Here is a 21,781-nt window from a genome sequence, read left to right on the forward strand (position 1 = left end):
ATATTGCTCAGAATGGAATGGTAGTCCAATCAGCCTCAGGTGAGTGGTTTAACTTTATTACATACTGCACTCAAGGCTGTGGCACAATTACTAGCAAGTGTACACTGGTGGACTTGAATTTCCAGGAGGTGTAAGGGGGGGAGGAGTCCTATTTTTATGTCAATGCCTCTGATTATGCGGCCTCCTGTTTAAACAGCCCTGTTCTCTGCTCTGGAGTTTGCGCAGCAGGGGTAGGTTCTATTGGACACCGCGATTCTCGCACAAGTAAGTGCCCTCCTCCAGAACGATCCTCGTACAAGTGCCATTCTTTTATGGCATTCGGGACCCTATGAGATTACGATCCTTTCTATGTGGCTCAACCTTTCGGCATATGTTTTATGATTATGTAGGATACACAACCTTCCACATATCTGTGATGAAAGTGCCTTTTTGCTATACACCATTATGGCACCCCAGGACCTCGCATAGTGTAATTACAACATCTCGATTACCCGATGACGGGTTTATTTTGATACCTACGTGTTTAATATGTTGTTTGCCCCTTGGTGGGAGCTGACATTTATTGTTCTATGGATCATTTAATCTCGGGCATTATATCCATACCTTTCATGTATTATTAATTAATACCTTGGTGGGAGCTGTCAACTATCGAATTATAGAAGATTTATACTTGTTGATAAGATTTACCTGCACTTCCCTAGGACATTACTATTATACTACTGCCATATTTTTGGGGTCATACCAGTTACAATCTGATTCCTAATATACCCATGCAATATATGTATATGTATTATCCATACTGTGTGGTGATGATTTATGTCACCTGTTGACCCTGACATACACTAGGGACAGCACTACATAGGGTTCAATGCTAGACCCTAGGCTTTGTATATTTCTTTGATAGATCATGATATTTAGACAGAAGAATATTTTGTTTACTTAAACTATTCAAAGAGGTTAACCATATATATACTATGACTGTCTATTCTTCCTAGTCTCCAGACGTGCTGATAACTATATTGGCTGGGTCACCATTGCTCTCCGCTATCCCCTAAGGGGCCTATCCTTTAATTTGAGGGGGGTAAGAAACAGAGCTTTTTCTCTGCTGATTACTATATTGGCTGGATCACCATTGCTCTCTGCTATTCCCTAAGGGGCCCATCCTTTAATTTGAGGGGGGATGAAACAGAGCTTTTTCCTAGTTAGAAGTGTACACGTCCCTCAAGCATCATTAGGGATTTTCACTAGTTTTTCGGTTCACACTGGCATGTACTTTTTACACTTTATGTAATCAAAACTATTGTGTTCCTAACAAGTATATTTACTTTCTAGGTACCTGTATCGCATATTCAATACACTTTACTATAACAATGAGGATTAGATATGACTATTTTGAGGTCCTGACGAATCGCACCTAGATCTGTATAGGCTGATTGAAGGGAGAAACATGCTGACCTTTTCAATTCAGGAAGTGTAGGGATGTCTAACTCTGCCACACACATACTCGATCCCTAGATTATAGGGCTCATTGACACATTTTGAATATGTTAAGAAGGACATTATTCTTACTTTCCCTGATCTCATTTATTTTTTTAATATTGACAGAGGTCCACATTTTCAATAAATATTTCACTATATGGTCCTACTAGTCAATTTTAACAGCTCACTTTACCAATCTCACATTTCTGCATTCACCACCAGCAATTCTCTTCAAAAGCTCTCTGGCAAAGAGCCCCCCACGAGTGACCCGTCAGACATTGCAGTGCCGGTCTGACGAGGAGCAAAGCCCGATGATGAAGCATGTCACCAATTGGTGGTGAGCGAGGGCTCTTATTCCAGATTTTCTTTGAACCATTTTATGGATATTTGTGTCCATATGTTAATGCTGTTCGAAGTTGTATTTGTAGTTCATTAATGAAAAGCTTTTATTATCAAGGTGAGCACTTTAAATAAACATTGTAAGGTCACACTACACTACTGACAGTGGTTCCAGGGAGAAAAAAAAAATGCACACACATTTGAACATTTTAACAATATGAGGCTACGTATAATGCTCCCAGAATGCTTTCTGACTAGATGTAAGTGTTTGCAAAAGGAAGATTAAGGATTCTTTGCTTTCAAAATAAAATGTTCAGAAAAAATGTGAGTAGGAAACAAGTTTTTTCTAAATTACTGTGAAATTTCAGGTACGATTTCTTTGAAGCATCATTTATTAAAATGTGTTGATGCATGATAGTATTTACTATATTCTAGATGTTACTACTTCCCTTAAACAGGCATCAAACAATATTGATGGATATCTTCTACTCCAAATTGCATCTCATCATGTGTAGTCACATTAAGGCCTGTATTATGACCACAGCTCCAAAATATACTTGACCCGTGGAGTCTGTAATCTTATTGCTCAAACATGCAGCGATTATACAGATGTCGCTGATCATAATCAATTTTAGGAAAAATAAAACGCTCAAAAATGGCAATCTAACTGAATGCCTTTTAGAGATTAATGAATGAATTTCAGCTAGCCATCTAAAAACTAACTCTGACATGATTGACACAATTCAAGTGGCAACAAATAAGGAATTCTTTACACTCATTCATAGCTGACTAATCTAGGAATGACAGGATTTGGCGGAGCAGTCTTCCATCCTGAACAAGACTGCTATCATAACAGTTCTCTGCAAATGAAAGTGTCATTAGAATGCTTCATCTCAATAGGGAAGATGATAGTCATTCAAACAGGCCTCAACACCCATAAAGTGTAGGGTTTGGAAAGCGTTCCAAATAAATACATAACAGTCAACAGGGAACATGATACTGAAACCCAGTAAAGACACTTACCTCTCCGTCTTCTTTCGCTTCACTTACCTGCTGAACTTATACTCTCTCAAAAAGACGAACCAGCAGTCTAACACATATGAAGTCAATCATTACAAACTCCAACCAACTGGATTTCAAAGCGGAAGCACGCTCAATAAAAGCTTCCAATGGTGACCACCAAATCACTTTACCCATTAAATTGTCTAACAAATCCATAGCTACACCACATGCATTTACAAAACACTATTGTGTAGATGTACTTGCACACCAGCAAGCCAATGTAGGCTAAGCAGTATTAAGACCACTTTTCCAGTCAACTGCAAGGCCCACAGGCTAGCCACTGCTTTCATGGAGGGACTGCTTTACAGTATATGCAGAGCATGGGTATCTACAGCCACACGTCTTCGAACGGAAAATCTTACTTTTCTAGTAAGCATCTGTTTGTGGCATGCAGTGCTGTAGATTCACAAGCGCACTCCAGTGCTGTAGATTCACACGTCCTTCCTCCCCGGACACCTGTGGCCCCTTTGGTAACTGTATACTTGTATATAGTTGTACATATAGATTTACAATTGCAATGACCTCTCTTTTTCTACAGGGAGTGCAGAATTATTAGGCAAATGAGTATTTTGACCACATCATCCTCTTTATGCATGTTGTCTTACTCCAAGCTGTATAGGCTCGAAAGCCTACTGCCAATTAAGTATATTAGGTGATGTGCATCTCTGTAATGAGAAGGGGTGTGGTCTAATGACATCAACACCCTATATCAGGTGTGCATAATTATTAGGCAACTTCCTTTCCTTTGGCAAAATGGGTCAAAAGAAGGACTTGACAGGCTCAGAAAAGTCAAAAATAGTGGGATATCATGCAGAGGGATGCAGCACTCTTAAAATTGCAAAGCTTCTGAAGCGTGATCATCGAACAATCAAGCGTTTCATTCAAAATAGTCAACAGGGTCGCAAGAAGCGTGTGGAAAAACCAAGGCGCAAAATAACTGCCCATGAACTGAGAAAAGTCAAGCGTGCAGCTGCCACGATGCCACTTGCCACCAGTTTGGCCATATTTCAGAGCTGCAACATCACTGGAGTGCCCAAAAGCACAAGGTGTGCAATACTCAGAGACATGGCCAAGGTAAGAAAGGCTGAAAGACGACCACCACTGAACAAGACACACAAGCTGAAACGTCAAGACTGGGCCAAGAAATATCTCAAGACTGATTTTTCTAAGGTTTTATGGACTGATGAAATGAGAGTGAGTCTTGATGGGCCAGATGGATGGGCCCGTGGCTGGATTGGTAAAGGGCAGAGAGCTCCAGTCCGACTCAGACGCCAGCAAGGTGGAGGTGGAGTACTGGTTTGGGCTGGTATCATCAAAGATGAGCTTGTGGGGCCTTTTCGGGTTGAGGATGGAGTCAAGCTCAACTCCCAGTCCTACTGCCAGTTCCTAGAAGACACCTTCTTCAAGCAGTGGTACAGGAAGAAGTCTGCATCCTTCAAGAAAAACATGATTTTCATGCAGGACAATGCTCCATCACACGCGTCCAAGTACTCCACAGCGTGGCTGGCAAGAAAGGGTATAAAAGAAGGAAATCTAATGACAAGGCCTCCTTGTTCACCTGATCTGAACCCCATTGAGAACCTGTGGTCCATCATCAAATGTGAGATTTACAAGGAGGGAAAACAGTACACCTCTCTGAACAGTGTCTGGGAGGCTGTGGTTGCTGCTGCACGCAATGTTGATGGTGAACAGATCAAAACACTGACAGAATCCATGGATGGCAGGCTTTTGAGTGTCCTTGCAAAGAAAGGTGGCTATATTGGTCACTGATTTGTTTTTGATTTGTTTTTGAATGTCAGAAATGTATATTTGTGAATGTTGAGATGTTATATTGGTTTCACTGGTAATAATTAATAATTGAAATGGGTATATATTTGTTTTTTGTTAAGTTGCCTAATAATTATGCACAGTAATAGTCACCTGCTCACACAGATATCCCCCTAACATAGCTAAAACTAAAAACAAACTAAAAACTACTTCCAAAAATATTCAGCTTTGATATTAATGAGTTTTTTGGGTTCATTGAGAACATGGTTGTTGTTCAATAATAAAATTAATCCTCAAAAATACAACTTGCCTAATAATTCTGCACTCCCTGTATAATTCCTCTACATTCCTTTTGTCACCCGCCTGCGGGAAAATAATCGGACAAAGGAGTTGAGGTCCATGTGCAGTATCGCAGAGGAGTAGTCGCTTGATCCCGTGACTCGAAAATGCTTCTTCAAAGAAAAATAACTTGCATCATTCCGAACCCAACACCAGATGGCAGGAGTAATCAGAGCATGTTTATCTACAGCCACACATGCCATAGAACATTATGTTTACACAAAAAATAATTGTAAAATTCTCTTTAATAGTGAAGTTGGATTTTAAGTTACAATTCTGAAAATGCCACATTAAATAAAGTTGGCATTTTTTTTTACCCAAACCAATTGTGCCTTCCTGCAAGACTGGACCTGCTTGCCTTGAACTACGGCTACCAACAGGGACTCCTAGGGTCAAGCAGGCTGACCTGTGTGAACTACAGAGACACAACAAGTTTTCAGAGGCCTCCCTTCAACTTCCCAGCTGACCAGCAATATGTGGACCTGCCTGAGCCCTGCTGCTGGTGTTAGTCCTGATCACCAATATGTGCCCTCAAAGTCCTGGACACTTGGCTGGCATCAGTGAGAATTTCTCCTGAAGAAAAGGCGAAGTTAGAGGTTTTAGGCTCTTTGTGACCACAAAGCAACCTCTTCTTGCCGAGGATCAACCATCCACCACGACAGGGAACACAAGAAATGCACTTCAAGCAGACCTAGACCGTCGGTGACATTCAACCAACAATTCATTAAAATGTGCTCTATTTTTCTGAATTGTTTTGGGATTTTTCTTGTGTCGTTGATTTCTTACTGTTTCTGTGCTGATTATTTACTTTACACATTGCCTCTATGTTAAGCCTGACTGATTGTGTCCAGCTACCACAGGGTTAACCACACTTTTATTTCATGACTTTTGTGGTTTACCCTGACAAGGACTGTGTTTATTATTTGAGTGGGGTTTCCATCCCTCTCAAACACTAACCCAATTTCTTACACTCACCAAGTTTCTGTTGCTGATGTTCAAAACTCTGCAGACTACATCAAGGATGTCCTGCACTGGGACACTGACTGGTGCCGAAAAGTCCGAGCTGAAAGGAGAACAAAGAACATTGATTTTGAAAGTGCTACTTAGGCGACACAGGGAAAGCCAGAATGTTAAGAGAAAGCCTTTGCCTAAAATCAGGTAAAGCAAAACCTGCAAGCGAAGTCAAAACCTTCAAGGTACAAGAATTAACTAAGATGCAGCAACATCACTAAAGTAGCGATAAGGTTAGATGAAAGAAGGCAATAGCACTCTTTGCAACACGCCTGAATCAACTCAACACCAAGATCATATACACTCCGAAGTCAGTGTTGGAGGCAGAAAAGTGTACTTGCACAGGGCAGGGCTTGCTTTTAACGAACATTGTCAGGTTATTCTGGGAGAAGTGGGTGTGTTTCCTACAGAAAGGAATTTACTTAAGGAAGGACAGAACTTGTACTAAAAGGTCCAAGACGGAGAGAAAAACAGTTGCTCAACAAAAGTTCACAACTGGTTACAGGGGAAGGCAGTGCAAGCATTCTATAAGGTTTAAGAGGTAGTTACCGCAACAAAAGGTAAATGTGTTTGCTTGGGGAAAATGTAGATTATACCATTTATGGCATGATAGGTAAGTGAGAACTGGGGCAGTTACCTGAGCAGGAGGCATATGCACTTGCTGATAGCTGTGAATCTGTTCTTCAGATGCAGGAATACGTTTGAATTTAAATTGTCAGTTTTTGGAAGTTCGAGCTCCAGCCCTGGACCCTCATAAAGGACTGGGTCTAAAAGAAAAGTGAACATTGACTCAAAGAGAAATAGGTTTTACCATCTAAAAGCAACAGACACATGGCTAACATCTGCATTATCATTTTTTGTTTTATTTAAGCAAGAAATCTATTTCGGCTACTCTTCCCTGGTCACTACCAAAGTGTCAAATAGGGACTAAAATACTAAAGGGGTTTGACAATTTCTATTATCCTCATTTTCCATCTTTCACAATTATTCCCCTATCAACTTGGCTATTAAAAAAAGGAAGGAAATCTGCATGGATTGAAAAAATGAATGAATGTAGAACCAGTTATGGAATCCTACCAAGGATAGATGCATTAACACAGGAGTTGCACGCAGTACTGATTCATTCAAGGAAAAAAAAAGTTACTTACCTGCAGTACCTGTAACTTTCTTTCTGGTGGATACTCTACCTGCAGATCCGTCACCTGTAAAATAATCCAGTGCCGTCAGACTGGAAACAGGAACTTTAAAGCTCTCACATCGCCAGTAGGTGGGGGCCCTACCTTCTAATAGACACCGGAAGTCTACTCGGTGATGTCACTGAAACCATATAGTGTCAACTCTTGGTGCAACAACTTCAGCTTCATCTATTTTTTTTCCAAACCTTCCAAGCGAGCGGACTGACTGACATTACTAGAGTAGTGCACAACTACCACATAAATTGGGATCTCATTAATTTTCCCTACAACTACCCATCAAAAGGGAAGGCAGGCAGGTCGGTAAGAAATCACCAGGTCAATAGCCACCAGAAAATGTGCTACTGCAGGCAAGTAACTTTTTCTTCTGATAGATATTTCTACCTGCAAACTCCTCACTTGTAGTACACATTACAAAGCAATACCCTGCATAGGAAACGAGCTGATTGATGGTAAAACAAGGAAGTCCTCTGCAAGATGGATCTAATGAAGTGACCATCTATACATATTTCAAAATCCAGGCACTAAAGTTTGTCAAAGGTTTGCAGAGATGCCCATGTGGCTGTCATGCCTATCTCTGTAATTGGAACTCCCTCTTGCAAAGTTAGTGGTTATTCTGATCCATGCTGGAAGAGCCTCCCTGGCGAAGGCATACCAGGTTTTAATGCAGAGGCTAATCCACCTCAAAAAATACTTTTCTGCACTGCTTTGCCTTTCTTGGTATCACAGTACCCTAGGTAGAGCTTGTAATTCAGACATACGTCCTTAGTGCGGTCTGGGTAGTAATCGACTGCATGCTGAAGACCAAACCTGTACAATTGTTCCTTCTCCTTAGGCAGATGGGAAGAGAGATACAAAGTTGGAAGCATGATGGACTGGTTTAGGTGAAAAGGAGTCACCAACTTTGGCAGGAAAGCAGCCATGATTTTCAACACAAACTTATCAGGATAAAAGGAGGTGAAAGGAGGACAGGAACTTGCAACTCACTCACTTGTCTTGCTGAGGTAACAGTCACCAAAACACTGTTTTTAGAGTCAACATCCTTAAGAGACAACTTTGCAGGGGCTCAAACAGAGTACCCATAAGAACATTAAAAAAACAAATTAAGATCTCACTGGGGCTCAGCAAAGAGGGTTGGAGGGTACATATTTGTCAACCCTTTCAGAAAGCCTATTGCAATTGGGGATTTGAGAAGAAACAATTGGTCTAGCAACGGAGCTGCATACCGCTCCATGCTCAGCTGGGCGACTTTGTAATGTTGATCACTGTAAGTAGCTTTCTAAAAATCAGAATAGAAGATGTCCTTTTTGCTGTATTTATATTATTTTTGTTACTGTGACTGTCAACATGTTTATAAATGATATGCCGATCTCGGCACTCTGTTAGCTATTATAATAATTTACAATATTGCTTTTCTAAGCCATAAGCTTTTCACATACTCCCACTAAATGACTAGTGAGGTGATGTTTACCATTCAATTAGATCTGATTTGTATTTTAACATGCATATCGAAAATAGCCTTTCCACATATATACCTCATAATGGTGCAGTGGGGTATGCGGCGTAAAGGACCAGCATGACTTGACCTCCATGTAGATTTATTCGAAACTTGTTACGGTTGTGTTTTTTTGTTTTTTTATGCCAAACTGTCATGCCAGTGCATCATCACACCACCATTCTAAAAGGCATTGTACCTTCTTAGGCACTGGCTATCTGCATTGGCTCCCATTTCCTCTGAGAGTACACTTTAAAGCCCTCTGTATGGAGCACAAGGCCTTGGATCTGCAAGGACTACGTGTTCTGAAGTCCACATTTCATTGGTATCATCCGGTAAGACCATTAAGATATTCTTACACGTAGAAGGTGTACATCCCGAAGTACAGGAAGGCTCGATGGAGAGGCTACGCTTTCACTATGGCAGCAGCCAAACTTTGGAATGGGTTACCTCCTCAGATAGCCAGCAGATTCTCACCTGGCCTTCTGGAAGCAACTGAAGACATGGTTGTTTTCCATTTCCTAATTCTCTTTAAGGGTGCTTCTTACTGATAGTTCAGCTCACTATCGCCTATGAACATAGTGCACTTTATAAAGCGCAAATACAAATGCATACAAATATAGGGGAGAACTGGACGGAATATTTACTGCACCCAATAAATACTGAGACCCCAGGGTGGAGTATTTAGTAAGTGAGGCAAATACTCCTATTCCGATTCCCTCACAAGGTAATGATACAGAGGATGAGGACGCAATATCTTTTGCACCGGTTTCTATTTTTTTTTTGGCCTTTATGTTGGGCTTTTTCCACCAATAAATGTAAACATTTTGCACCAGTTGAAAACTGTTAGGGGATAAGTGTAGGGGTGTGTGTGATAGCATTACCACTGAACCCTGGAACGTGATCCTTTCCTAAACTTGTTTTTGTGCAGTGATTGCAATTTAGGTGGAATTGGAAGCCTTAGTAGTAAAATTACTTTGTTGATCATGAGACAGTTTACCTGTTGTGCTGTCATCAGTTAAAATATTTTGATTAGAGATTTTCTGTAGTTGTGGTATTGTTTCTTGACGTTTTTACAAAAAAATTAAATGGCCGACTTTGTCTTTCTTGTGCGGTTATTTCTTGACCTTTAAAAAAAAAAACAATTCACGGAGTGGCTCTAGTTTTCTTGCCGCACTATTCAAAATGGTCATGTTATGCAACCTATCTATGTGGCCTCATTTCATAGGGGACTCCTTATAACCCGAATCAATGTTGAGAGAATATTGTCTTACCCCACTGTATAAACATTTAAACTTTTGTTCAAACTGCCTTGTCTCCTGCTACAGAAACTCAGCTTGCACCTCACAGTCTCTCTTTCAGATGGTCGCATAATACAAGTCTGCCCCATCAAAAGAGTATTGCCTGCTTCATAATATCGCTGATGTATATTAGTTTATCGGTTTACCTTTTGTCTGAACTTCCCTCTTTCCCTGTTCAGTTTGTTGTTTTTTGTTTTTTCTTTTCTTTTTTTTTCTTTTTTTCCCCTCATGTCACTGATATTTTACCAGTTCACTATGGAGTGCTATGCTGCATCTAGTTAGTTGCCTCCATGTGAAAAACTTGAATGAATAACCTTCAGCCACCAACTCGTCTTTAGAGGAAATGACCTAAACTACACGGGCTCAGCCACGCGTGCCATTTGTCCGCAAACTGAACAACGCTTGCTTGAACTACACACATGCCTTAACCACGCATATGCATGGTTAGGGCACAACGCACATGCCAGATTCAGGCTTCGGTCTGGCTGTGCGGATGGATGGGCAAGCAGGAATGACAGGAGCAGGAAGAAGGATCAAGAGATGTAATTGGGGCTGGGGTTGTTTTTAGGGGTGGGGGTAGTTTTTTTTTTTTATTTAGGACTGAGGGCGAGGGTTCAGGATAGTTAGGGGAGGGGAGGTTGTTTTTATGGGTGTGTGGGGTGTTTTAGGGCTCAGGGCTGGGGGATCGGAGTACTTATTGGAATTCAGGACTCAAGGCGGTGGGTTCAGGGTAGATTTAAGGGCAGCGGGGTGAGGAGGTCACGGTAATGTTGTGGATTTAAGCCTCATGGCGGGGAAACGGGGTAGTTTTAAGGTAAGGGATGTGGCAGATGGCAGGTGTGTTTATTTAGGTCTCGGGGTGGAGAGGCGGGTAGTTTTGGGAGGAGAAGTTTTCAGGGGTGTGTAGGAGGTTTTAGGGCTCAGTGTGGGGGGTCAGAGTAGTTATTGGAATTTAGGGCTCGGGTGTGGGTTTGGGGTAGATTTAAGGGTAGTGGAGCCGAAGGAGTCAGGATAGTTTTGTGGATTTAGGCCTCAGAGTGGGAAGCAGGGTAGTTTGGAGGGGGTGGGGGTAGTTGTAGTTTTTTTTTTGGTTCAGGGCTCAGTGTGGGGAGGCGGGGGTTGGAGTCGTTAGAAGGCCAGGGGCGGGGTGCATTGCAGGGCAGGGGTGTCGGGTGTTAGGGCACAGGGCGTGGGAGAATTTACCACATATTTCTCTACCACATATGCTTTTACAACAAAATTGGTTGTAAAGGCATGCATGGTAAAGATGCTGTTGTGGTTCCGACTACGTTGTTCAGGCATACCACTCTTTTGAAGGTGGGAATAGAGCTTCTACAATTTTGATCTTAAGATTGTGATCTTGGCCCAATATCAAGTTCCTAACTATTTGACAACCTTTCCTACTCTTTTTAGAAGGTCTGTAGATGGTGTCAACATGAGTAAAAACCAGAAACCACAGAACTTCCTTCAAATCTATACTTGTGACACATATAATTATACAAGATGATCAATCTATTCTTTGGTTAATTAAGTAGCTCCCTGCAGGTTTCCTTGTAGTAACCTACATTCTCATTGCTTAGTTTCTTTTCCGGTAGTTTTATTTCTGATGGATACTTCTAACTGCAATTTTCTCAATTGTAGAATGATCCCCAGAAGTTGGACTGGTTTTGAAAACTTCAAAGCTCTCATGTCTTGCTAGGGGTCACCGGCTTCTAATGTATGCCTGAAGTGGCCATGGTGATGTCACAAAAGCCCTGGAACAGCCACCTTGGCGTAACGATGTCAGTCTCCTTCAACGCTGATCCGGAGCTCGCTCCTCAGATTTGTGAGATTTCCCTCACAGAATAAATTTACCTTGTGCAGTATGATGTCTTTATCCTCCTGGTTGGTTTTAAGCCCTGCGATGTCTATGAAGGACATTTCTATGATTCACCCCTCTCCGTCTGTCTCTGGTGCCTTGGATCGGACCATGACTTGTGTTCCTGTTCCTGTCTGAGCATGCAACCCAAAGCCATCAAGGAACGGGAGACCAAACTCTTCATGGGTTTCGTTGGGGATGACAGATGTATGTGTGTGTGCTCAAGACCCTCTGGTCACCATCATCCCACTCAGGTGCTAAGCAAAGGAAGCATAAGAAACATAAGAAACATGGGGAAATCTAAGTCTCCTCGACGTCCTCCTGACCAGTTGGGTCACCCATAATGTAGAGTTACACCCTTCCGTTCCTGCAGGCTCCACACCAATCGCTCCTCCACACTCTTTCTCCCTCCAGACCACCTGACCCTACAACAGTAAGAGGTGGCAGTATTCCTATGGAAAGGAGCAGCGGACTTGGTGTCAAAGAAGGAAAAGGACAAAAGCAAACCAGCACAAATGATGGCTGTAATGTGGAACTAATCAAACATTCACCCCCAGTCTCAGATCTGGGTTTAATCCATCAATTCTTTTGCTCACCACCTTGGACCCAGCCATATGCAAATCAGCCTTGATCCTGTTCCCCATCCCAAACTGCCAGGCCAGGTCCTCCCTGGGCCAGAAACGAGCATCCTGGGACTAGTTTCAGGGTATTACCCTTCACCAACCAGACTAGCTTGAATCCAGTGGCATAGGGAGCCCGGGACCCATGTCTGGACATACCCGGCGCACTTAGGGTGCCCTAAGAAGAAAAGGGGCAGATATATTATTCACGTTGCTTCCTGGTTACCCAAGAAGGGCGGCGGTTTGTGCCCAATCCTGGGCCTCAGGGAATTGAACCTCTTTCTCAAAAAGGAAAACTTCAAAATGCTGACCCTAGCTCAGCCTGACCAGCTGACCAGCTGGTTAGAAAAGGCCCTATGAACTGTACTCTTTGAAGAGCCACAGATCAGATTTGGGCACATTAACCGAATAGCCCAGAGCCAACAGCAGGGATGTTGTCAACTGCAGATGGTGCGTCACCATCTCTGGTAATCTGGCTTTGATTAGGTAGTCATTCAGGAACAGAAAGAGTGGAATTCCCGACCCTATGAGATAGGCTGAAACCACCCACTATCACCTTCGCAAAGACTCGAGGTTCCAATGTAAGGCCAACTGGTAGTTCCCCAAATTGGTTGTGCGTTGAACCCATCACAAATCGCAGGTACTTCAGGTGTGACTGCAGGCATCCTGCAGGTTCAGTGACAATATGCAGTATTCAAACTCCAACAAAACTTGAGCTAGGGTCAGCATTTTGAAGTTTTCCTTTTTGAGAAAGAGGTTCAATTCCCTGAGGCCCAGGATTGGGCACAAACCGCCGCCCTTCTTGGGTAACCAGGAAGCAACGTGAATAATATATCTGCCCCTTTTCTTCTTAGGGCACCCTAAGTGCGCCGGGTATGTCCAGACATGGGTCCCGGGCTCCCTATGCCACTGGATTCAAGCTAGTCTGGTTGGTGAAGGGTAATACCCTGAAACTAGTCCCAGGATGCTCGTTTCTGGCCCAGGGAGGACCTGGCCTGGCAGTTTGGGATGGGGAACAGGATCAAGGCTGATTTGCATATGGCTGGGTCCAAGGTGGTGAGCAAAAGAATTGATGGATTAAACCCAGATCTGAGACTGGGGGTGAATGTTTGATTAGTTCCACATTACAGCCATCATTTGTGCTGGTTTGCTTTTGTCCTTTTCCTTCTTTGACACCAAGTCCGCTGCTCCTTTCCATAGGAATACTGCCACCTCTTACTGTTGTAGGGTCAGGTGGTCTGGAGGGAGAAAGAGTGTGGAGGAGCGATTGGTGTGGAGCCTGCAGGAACGGAAGGGTGTAACTCTACATTATGGGTGACCCAACTGGTCAGGAGGACGTCGAGGAGACTTAGATTTCCCCATGTTTCTTATGTTTCTTATGCTTCCTTTGCTTAGCACCTGAGTGGGATGATGGTGACCAGAGGGTCTTGAGCACACACACATACATCTGTCATCCCCAACGAAACCCATGAAGAGTTTGGTCTCCCGTTCCTTGATGGCTTTGGGTTGCATGCTCAGACAGGAACAGGAACACAAGTCATGGTCCGATCCAAGGCACCAGAGACAGACGGAGAGGGGTGAATCATAGAAATGTCCTTCATAGACATCGCAGGGCTTAAAACCAACCAGGAGGATAAAGACATCATACTGCACAAGGTAAATTTATTCTGTGAGGGAAATCTCACAAATCTGAGGAGCGAGCTCCGGATCAGCGTTGAAGGAGACTGACATCGTTACGCCAAGGTGGCTGTTCCAGGGCTTCTGTGACATCACCATGGCCACTTCAGGCATACATTAGAAGCCGGTGACCCCTAGCAAGACATGAGAGCTTTGAAGTTTTCAAAACCAGTCCAACTTCTGGGGATCATTCTACAATTGAGAAAATTGCAGTTAGAGGTATCCATCAGAAATAAAACTACCGGAAAAGAAACTAAGCAATGAGAATGTAGGTTACTACAAGGAAACCTGCAGGGAGCTACTTAATTAACCAAAGAATAGATTGATCATCTTGTATAATTATATGTGTCACAAGTATAGATTTGAAGGAAGTTCTGTGGTTTCTGGTTTTTACTCATGTTGACACCATCTACAGACCTTCTAAAAAGAGTAGGAAAGGTTGTCAAATAGTTAGGAACTTGATATTGGGCCAAGATCACAATCTTAAGATCAAAATTGTAGAAGCTCTATTCCCACCTTCAAAAGAGTGGTATGCCTGAACAACGTAGTCGGAACCACAACAGCATCTTTACCATGCATGCCTTTACAACCAATTTTGTTGTAAAAGCATATGTGGTAGAGAAATATGTGGTAAATTCTCCCACGCCCTGTGCCCTAACACCCGACACCCCTGCCCTGCAATGCACCCCGCCCCTGGCCTTCTAACGACTCCAACCCCCGCCTCCCCACACTGAGCCCTGAACCGAAAAAAAAACTACAACTACCCCCACCCCCTCCAAACTACCCTGCTTCCCACTCTGAGGCCTAAATCCACAAAACTATCCTGACTCCTTCGGCTCCACTACCCTTAAATCTACCCCAAACCCACACCCGAGCCCTAAATTCCAATAACTACTCTGACCCCCCACACTGAGCCCTAAAACCTCCTACACACCCCTGAAAACTTCTCCTCCCAAAACTACCCGCCTCTCCACCCCGAGACCTAAATAAACACACCTGCCATCTGCCACATCCCTTACCTTAAAACTACCCCGTTTCCCCGCCATGAGGCTTAAATCCACAACATTACCGTGACCTCCTCACCCCGCTGCCCTTAAATCTACCCTGAACCCACCGCCTTGAGTCCTGAATTCCAATAAGTACTCCGATCCCCCAGCCCTGAGCCCTAAAACACCCCACACACCCATAAAAACAACCTCCCCTCCCCTAACTATCCTGAACCCTCGCCCTCAGTCCTAAATAAAAAAAAAAAACTACCCCCACCCCTAAAAACAACCCCAGCCCCAATTACATCTCTTGATCCTTCTTCCTGCTCCTGTCATTCCTGCTTGCCCATCCATCCGCACAGCCAGACCGAAGCCTGAATCTGGCATGTGCGTTGTGCCCTAACCATGCATATGCGTGGTTAAGGCATGTGTGTAGTTCAAGCAAGCGTTGTTCAGTTTGCGGACAAATGGCACGCGTGGCTGAGCCCGTGTAGTTTAGGTCATTTCCTCTAAAGACGAGTTGGTGGCTGAAGGTTATTCATTCAAGTTTTTCACATGGAGGCAACTAACTAGATGCAGCATAGCACTCCATAGTGAACTGGTAAAATATCAGTGACATGAGGGGAAAAAAAGAAAAAAAAAGAAAAGAAAAAACAAAAAACAACAAACTGAACAGGGAAAGAGGGAAGTTCAGACAAAAGGTAAACCGATAAACTAATATACATCAGCGATATTATGAAGCAGGCAATACTCTTTTGATGGGGCAGACTTGTATTATGCGACCATCTGAAAGAGAGACTGTGAGGTGCAAGCTGAGTTTCTGTAGCAGGAGACAAGGCAGTTTGAACAAAAGTTTAAATGTTTATACAGTGGGGTAAGACAATATTCTCTCAACATTGATTCGGGTTATAAGGAGTCCCCTATGAAATGAGGCCACATAGATAGGTTGCATAACATGACCATTTTGAATAGTGCGGCAAGAAAACTAGAGCCACTCCGTGAATTGTTTTTTTTTTTAAAGGTCAAGAAATAACCGCACAAGAAAGACAAAGTCGGCCATTTAATTTTTTTGTAAAAACGTCAAGAAACAATACCACAACTACAGAAAATCTCTAATCAAAATATTTTAACTGATGACAGCACAACAGGTAAACTGTCTCATGATCAACAAAGTAATTTTACTACTAAGGCTTCCAATTCCACCTAAATTGCAATCACTGCACAAAAACAAGTTTAGGAAAGGATCACGTTCCAGGGTTCAGTGGTAATGCTATCACACACACCCCTACACTTATCCCCTAACAGTTTTCAACTGGTGCAAAATGTTTACATTTATTGGTGGAAAAAGCCCAACATAAAGGCCAAAAAAAAAATAGAAACCGGTGCAAAAGATATTGCGTCCTCATCCTCTGTATCATTACCTTGTGAGGGAATCGGAATAGGAGTATTTGCCTCACTTACTAAATACTCCACCCTGGGGTCTCAGTATTTATTGGGTGCAGTAAATATTCCGTCCAGTTCTCCCCTATATTTGTATGCATTTGTATTTGCGCTTTATAAAGTGCACTATGTTCATAGGCGATAGTGAGCTGAACTATCAGTAAGAAGCACCCTTAAAGAGAATTAGGAAATGGAAAACAACCATGTCTTCAGTTGCTTCCAGAAGGCCAGGTGAGAATCTGCTGGCTATCTGAGGAGGTAACCCATTCCAAAGTTTGGCTGCTGCCATAGTGAAAGCGTAGCCTCTCCATCGAGCCTTCCTGTACTTCGGGATGTACACCTTCTACGTGTAAGAATATCTTAATGGTCTTACCGGATGATACCAATGAAATGTGGACTTCAGAACACGTAGTCCTTGCAGATCCAAGGCCTTGTGCTCCATACAGAGGGCTTTAAAGTGTACTCTCAGAGGAAATGGGAGCCAATGCAGATAGCCAGTGCCTAAGAAGGTACAATGCCTTTTAGAATGGTGGTGTGATGATGCACTGGCATGACAGTTTGGCATAAAAAAACAAAAAAACACAACCGTAACAAGTTTCGAATAAATCTACATGGAGGTCAAGTCATGCTGGTCCTTTACGCCGCATACCCCACTGCACCATTATGAGGTATATATGTGGAAAGGCTATTTTCGATATGCATGTTAAAATACAAATCAGATCTAATTGAATGGTAAACATCACCTCACTAGTCATTTAGTGGGAGTATGTGAAAAGCTTATGGCTTAGAAAAGCAATATTGTAAATTATTATAATAGCTAACAGAGTGCCGAGATCGGCATATCATTTATAAACATGTTGACAGTCACAGTAACAAAAATAATATAAATACAGCAAAAAGGACATCTTCTATTCTGATTTTTAGAAAGCTACTTACAGTGATCAACATTACAAAGTCGCCCAGCTGAGCATGGAGCGCATATGGAAGGAAGCATGCTTTTGATACATTTGCCTGCCTTTTGGATAGGTCTGAAGCATTGTTCATTGTTCTATGAGAATCCCTGTGGAGGAAGGTCTAATGCGGCCTAGGAATTTAGGCAGGGAAGCTGCAAGAACTGGTTGCTTAGGGAGAATTCTGGAGAACTGAATTTAGACTGTAGGCCTGAAAGCTCCATGCTTGGTATGCTGGAATAATACGTGGTTTTGGGAAATACTAATGACTTGAACAATAACATGATTAGGAGGCTGATAATATAGCCATAAAAGTTAGGAAGAGGTCAGACTAATTATTACAGGCAGTCGGAGTGTGCAATATGAGAACTGAATTTTAGTCAACTTGTTTTAGATTTATGGCTGCTAAGATAATGGCAGTAACAACAATAATTCTCATCATTCTGAGACAGTGCTGATTGTACATAAAAAAACAAAATCACTCGTTATTAACTGCTTTGCAAGTTTGCAGCTTTCAGGAACTAGGGTGGGGTCGTGCACAACTGCAAATAACCCCTGCAGATAAGAGCATCTCTGAGAGGGATGTTCGACTCATGAATGAACCAAAGTTTTTACAGCGCAGTTAATACCCCAAGGCATCTTGGCACCTATACCACAAGCTAGATCAGAAAGAACACAGAGGAAAAACTATTGACACAAAAGTCACATTTCTAGAAGTGTTCTAAAGTGCAGATGAGAGTCCACGGATTCAATCTGAGATAGTAAGGAGTTCCAGGCTTTGCTGGCAATGTAAGAAAAGGATCTACCACCCCAGTTGGCCTGGTTCACTCCACATACTATACGATTTTTCTTATTAGCTGACCTGAGGTCACTGTTGGGTACATACCAGTGGAACCTCAATATCAGGAATGTGGGCCTTCTCTTTTGAAGGGCTTGTGAGCAAGGCATAGAGCTTTAAATTGTGAACTTTCATTTTGGCAACGGTGCAAATGTATTAGTTCTTTAGATACTGACTGGTGTTAAGGGGATATTAAGAATTAATTGCACAAGTTGCAGCCTGTTAAGCAGGGTTTGAGTCAGACCTAAGTAGAGTGCACTACAGTAATCCAAGCGTGAGGTGATTACTGATTTGCGGGAGGATGGTGAGATAAATGGAAATATGTTCCTCAACACTCTAAGGATGTGAAACAACGAGACCATGATTCGGTCTACTTGAGTTTTAAAATCCAGGTGTCAAAAGTTATTTGTACATTTCTGGCTGAATTAAATGGTGAAGATAATGCTCCAAGTTCGGATGGCCACCTGTCCATAGACCAGACTGCAGGAGTACTGACAAAGACCAACAACTCATTTTTCTCAGCATTAAACTTTAAACAATTGGAACTCATTCACCAGTTAACTTCTCTCATATAGTTTTAGAAATCAGTGGTAGAGGACAGAGCTTCATTTGTTGTAATGGCAATATTTCAGGCATTGTTAGCATACATGTATCACATGAAACCAAAAGATCTTATAAGCACAGCTAAAGGTGCAACATACAAATTAAAAAGAGTGAAACCCACAAGGAAGAGAGAAGGGAGCACATTTATAGTACTCACATGCCATCACCTGTAGGTACCCTGATAAAAAGGACTATACAAATTGAAAAGCCTTGTTTTAGATCCCCAACAGGGCTAATCAGGCCAAAAGTACAGTGTACAACACCCTGTCGACGGTTGCCAACAGAACTGGTAAAATAAGGATAGCAGAACCTCCCTTGTCTACCGTGGATCTGATGTTGTCTGAGACCGCGACTACTTCCGCCTTGGTGCTGTGGCACGCCTGAAAACCTGACGGGAAATGTTAAGGAGGTTGTATTTTTCCAATTAAGGCACAAGTTCCTGGTTTACTACCTTTTCTATGATTTTGGCAGGAAAAGCTTAAAGCGATAATGGCCTATAATGTTTTAGGAACTTGAGGATCGAAGACAAGTTTGACTAAAGGCATTATCAGTGCTTCCTTCCTTGTGGCTGGATAGACCTCTGTCTCAATCACTTCACTATAGATGATGGTAAGGTAGAAGGTAATGATGTTGGGTGCTAAATGTAAGATATGTGGAGGGCAAGGATATGTAGACACCCCAGATTTAATAGCGACAATCAGATTTGTGCCAGGGAGTCCCGTTAAGTTTTGAAAACATTATCAGTACCAGCGAATCAGGTTCCAAGCTGTTATTGCTCAAATGTATACCTATTTCTGGCTCAAAGGATTTGGGGAATTCCTGATGAATATTGAAGATTTTACTCTAGGAAATAATTCCACCCTGTCACAAACACCTTGTGACATGTTCAGGTTAGAGTTGCCACTTGGTTTAATAGTTCTTTAACCGGGTTTTTCGCACCATTAATTTGTTGGGTAAAAAAATAAAAAACTCTGAATTCACGTAGTACAGACTTGGATTTAATTTTTTCCTGGTTGCACCCCATTTTTGCCCAAATCTACTGCATTTTTTAGTGGCTTTATCTTAGTCAGAAAACCATGGTGCTGAAGGAGTAAGATGTCTGTTTATTTTATTTTACGGGTAGGAGCTATTGAGTCAAGAGTTTTGTAATTCTAGTTATTGTAACTTGAGACTGATGTAGCAGGTCCATGTCCTATAATATGCGCTGTGGCAATAAGCACATCTGTCAAGTTACCTTGTGTAATCTTACTCCACAAATGTGAGTGACGAGTGGGTCTTGTGGCCATTATAATTGTTATTAAACAGACTGAAATTAAAGGCAACAGCTGTAGGCTCTGATAACATAAGCAGCAGTGTGTTAACCTCTTGACTGACCATTACAAAAAATGGAATCTAGGATATGACCAGAGCTGCGAGTGACGTTGGTGACTATTTAAAACCAAGGCCAGACATAAGTTCAAACAGCATGCTGGTATCAGTACTGTCCAATTCTATACGAAAATTAAAATCTCCAAGTAAAGTGAAATTATGTTGATTTAGGAATGGCTCTACAAGTGAACTCATGAAGTGTATAAAAGCAGTTCTGGCATTATTAAAAAAGCAGGAAACCTGCTGCCTGGAAGTGTTAATCGAACACCCCAGAGGCTCCCCATTCTAAACTTTAAAATAAAATCCTGTTGTGGCGGATTATCCGGTCCTTCATGATGAAACCGCAAGGCGCAGAAATATTAAGATTATTATGGAGCAAATTCCAAAGGGCACATGTCTCTTCAGGATTACTGTGATTACTTTTTATCTTCAGTAGTTTTCCCTAGAGTAATGTACTTCCTTCTTAGGATCCGAGTAAAGAGATGCAGGTGTTCTGGCGCAGGGTGTAGTCTGAGCATGGACAGGCACAGAAGGGCTTGCCTTTGTTGTGACCGCTGCTCGGAACTGCTGCATCTGCATTTAAAAAGCCCACCTGGAAAAGGGGGCATGGCTTAAGGCTGTGATGTGACGAGTCAATCAATAAAATTGGGATGGGTGAATGAAAAATCAAACTGGAGTGCAGAATCTCACACTTACCTCAGAAAGATCCCCTTATGGGATAAGCTAATGCAAAAACGAAAGAGCTAAAATAACATTGAGAAAAGCGAAAGCACAAAATAAGAAATATGAAGGGAGCGCCATTCTAATATGGCGCCCAGGTTGTATCAAGCCAGGCACCGCCAAAATAAGACAACTAGAGTGCAGGTTACAGGAAAAATAACAGAGATCCAGAGTGGTGATGGTAACCAAGCTTTCTAATGAGGCTTGTGGCTCCTAGCACGATACCTCTAGTTGTAGGTGAGTCTAATTCATTATAGAGAAGAGATCTGTTTCCCTTTTACCAAAGGGGGGTTGGCAGTATACAAGCAAACATCACTTAGGGCTAAGGAAAACTTTCATGGGGTACCCCTCGTTTTTAGACCTTTTGCCACACTGAGTTAATTGTATAGTGGTTCTTCAGCTTCACAGGCAAATACTGTTTTGGAAATAGATACTTCTTCCAATATGCAGATTGTGTTGTTAAGCTTCATCTACTTCTGAACAGCACCAACCTTAGCCTTTCTAATTTCCATATGTTCTTCTTACAAAGGTGGCCTAAAGATTTTATTTTGCAGGTACTGAGTGTTTTCATTCTGTATTCATTATGAAAGAGATGTACTGGCTAAGCTAAAAGACAATTTGGAAAAGGCCCAATCCTAGCAAATGACAGTGATCACATGAGAAGACATAAAAAATTATTTTCAAATGGAAATGGGTTTTCACTATGTTACGTAAAACAGCTATAGGAAAAGTAAC

General features: G+C 42.2%; 1 protein-coding gene across 2 annotated transcripts in view; it reads right to left on the reverse strand.

Annotated features, from left to right (window-relative positions):
- Positions 1–21,781, reverse strand: part of PELP1 (proline, glutamate and leucine rich protein 1) — a 244,783-nt gene that overhangs the window by 154,890 nt on the left and 68,112 nt on the right. For both annotated transcript variants that reach the window (XM_069216298.1, XM_069216299.1), the window contains 2 exons: positions 6,635–6,764; positions 5,962–6,049 (listed from right to left, as the gene is read on the reverse strand). In XM_069216298.1, coding sequence (XP_069072399.1) covers positions 5,962–6,049; positions 6,635–6,764 — 218 coding nt within the window. The remainder of the gene's footprint in view (positions 1–5,961; positions 6,050–6,634; positions 6,765–21,781) is intronic.

The sequence above is a fragment of the Pleurodeles waltl genome, chromosome 12 (assembly GCF_031143425.1).
Source record: "Pleurodeles waltl isolate 20211129_DDA chromosome 12, aPleWal1.hap1.20221129, whole genome shotgun sequence".
In the NCBI taxonomy this organism is placed as follows: domain Eukaryota; kingdom Metazoa; phylum Chordata; class Amphibia; order Caudata; family Salamandridae; genus Pleurodeles; species Pleurodeles waltl.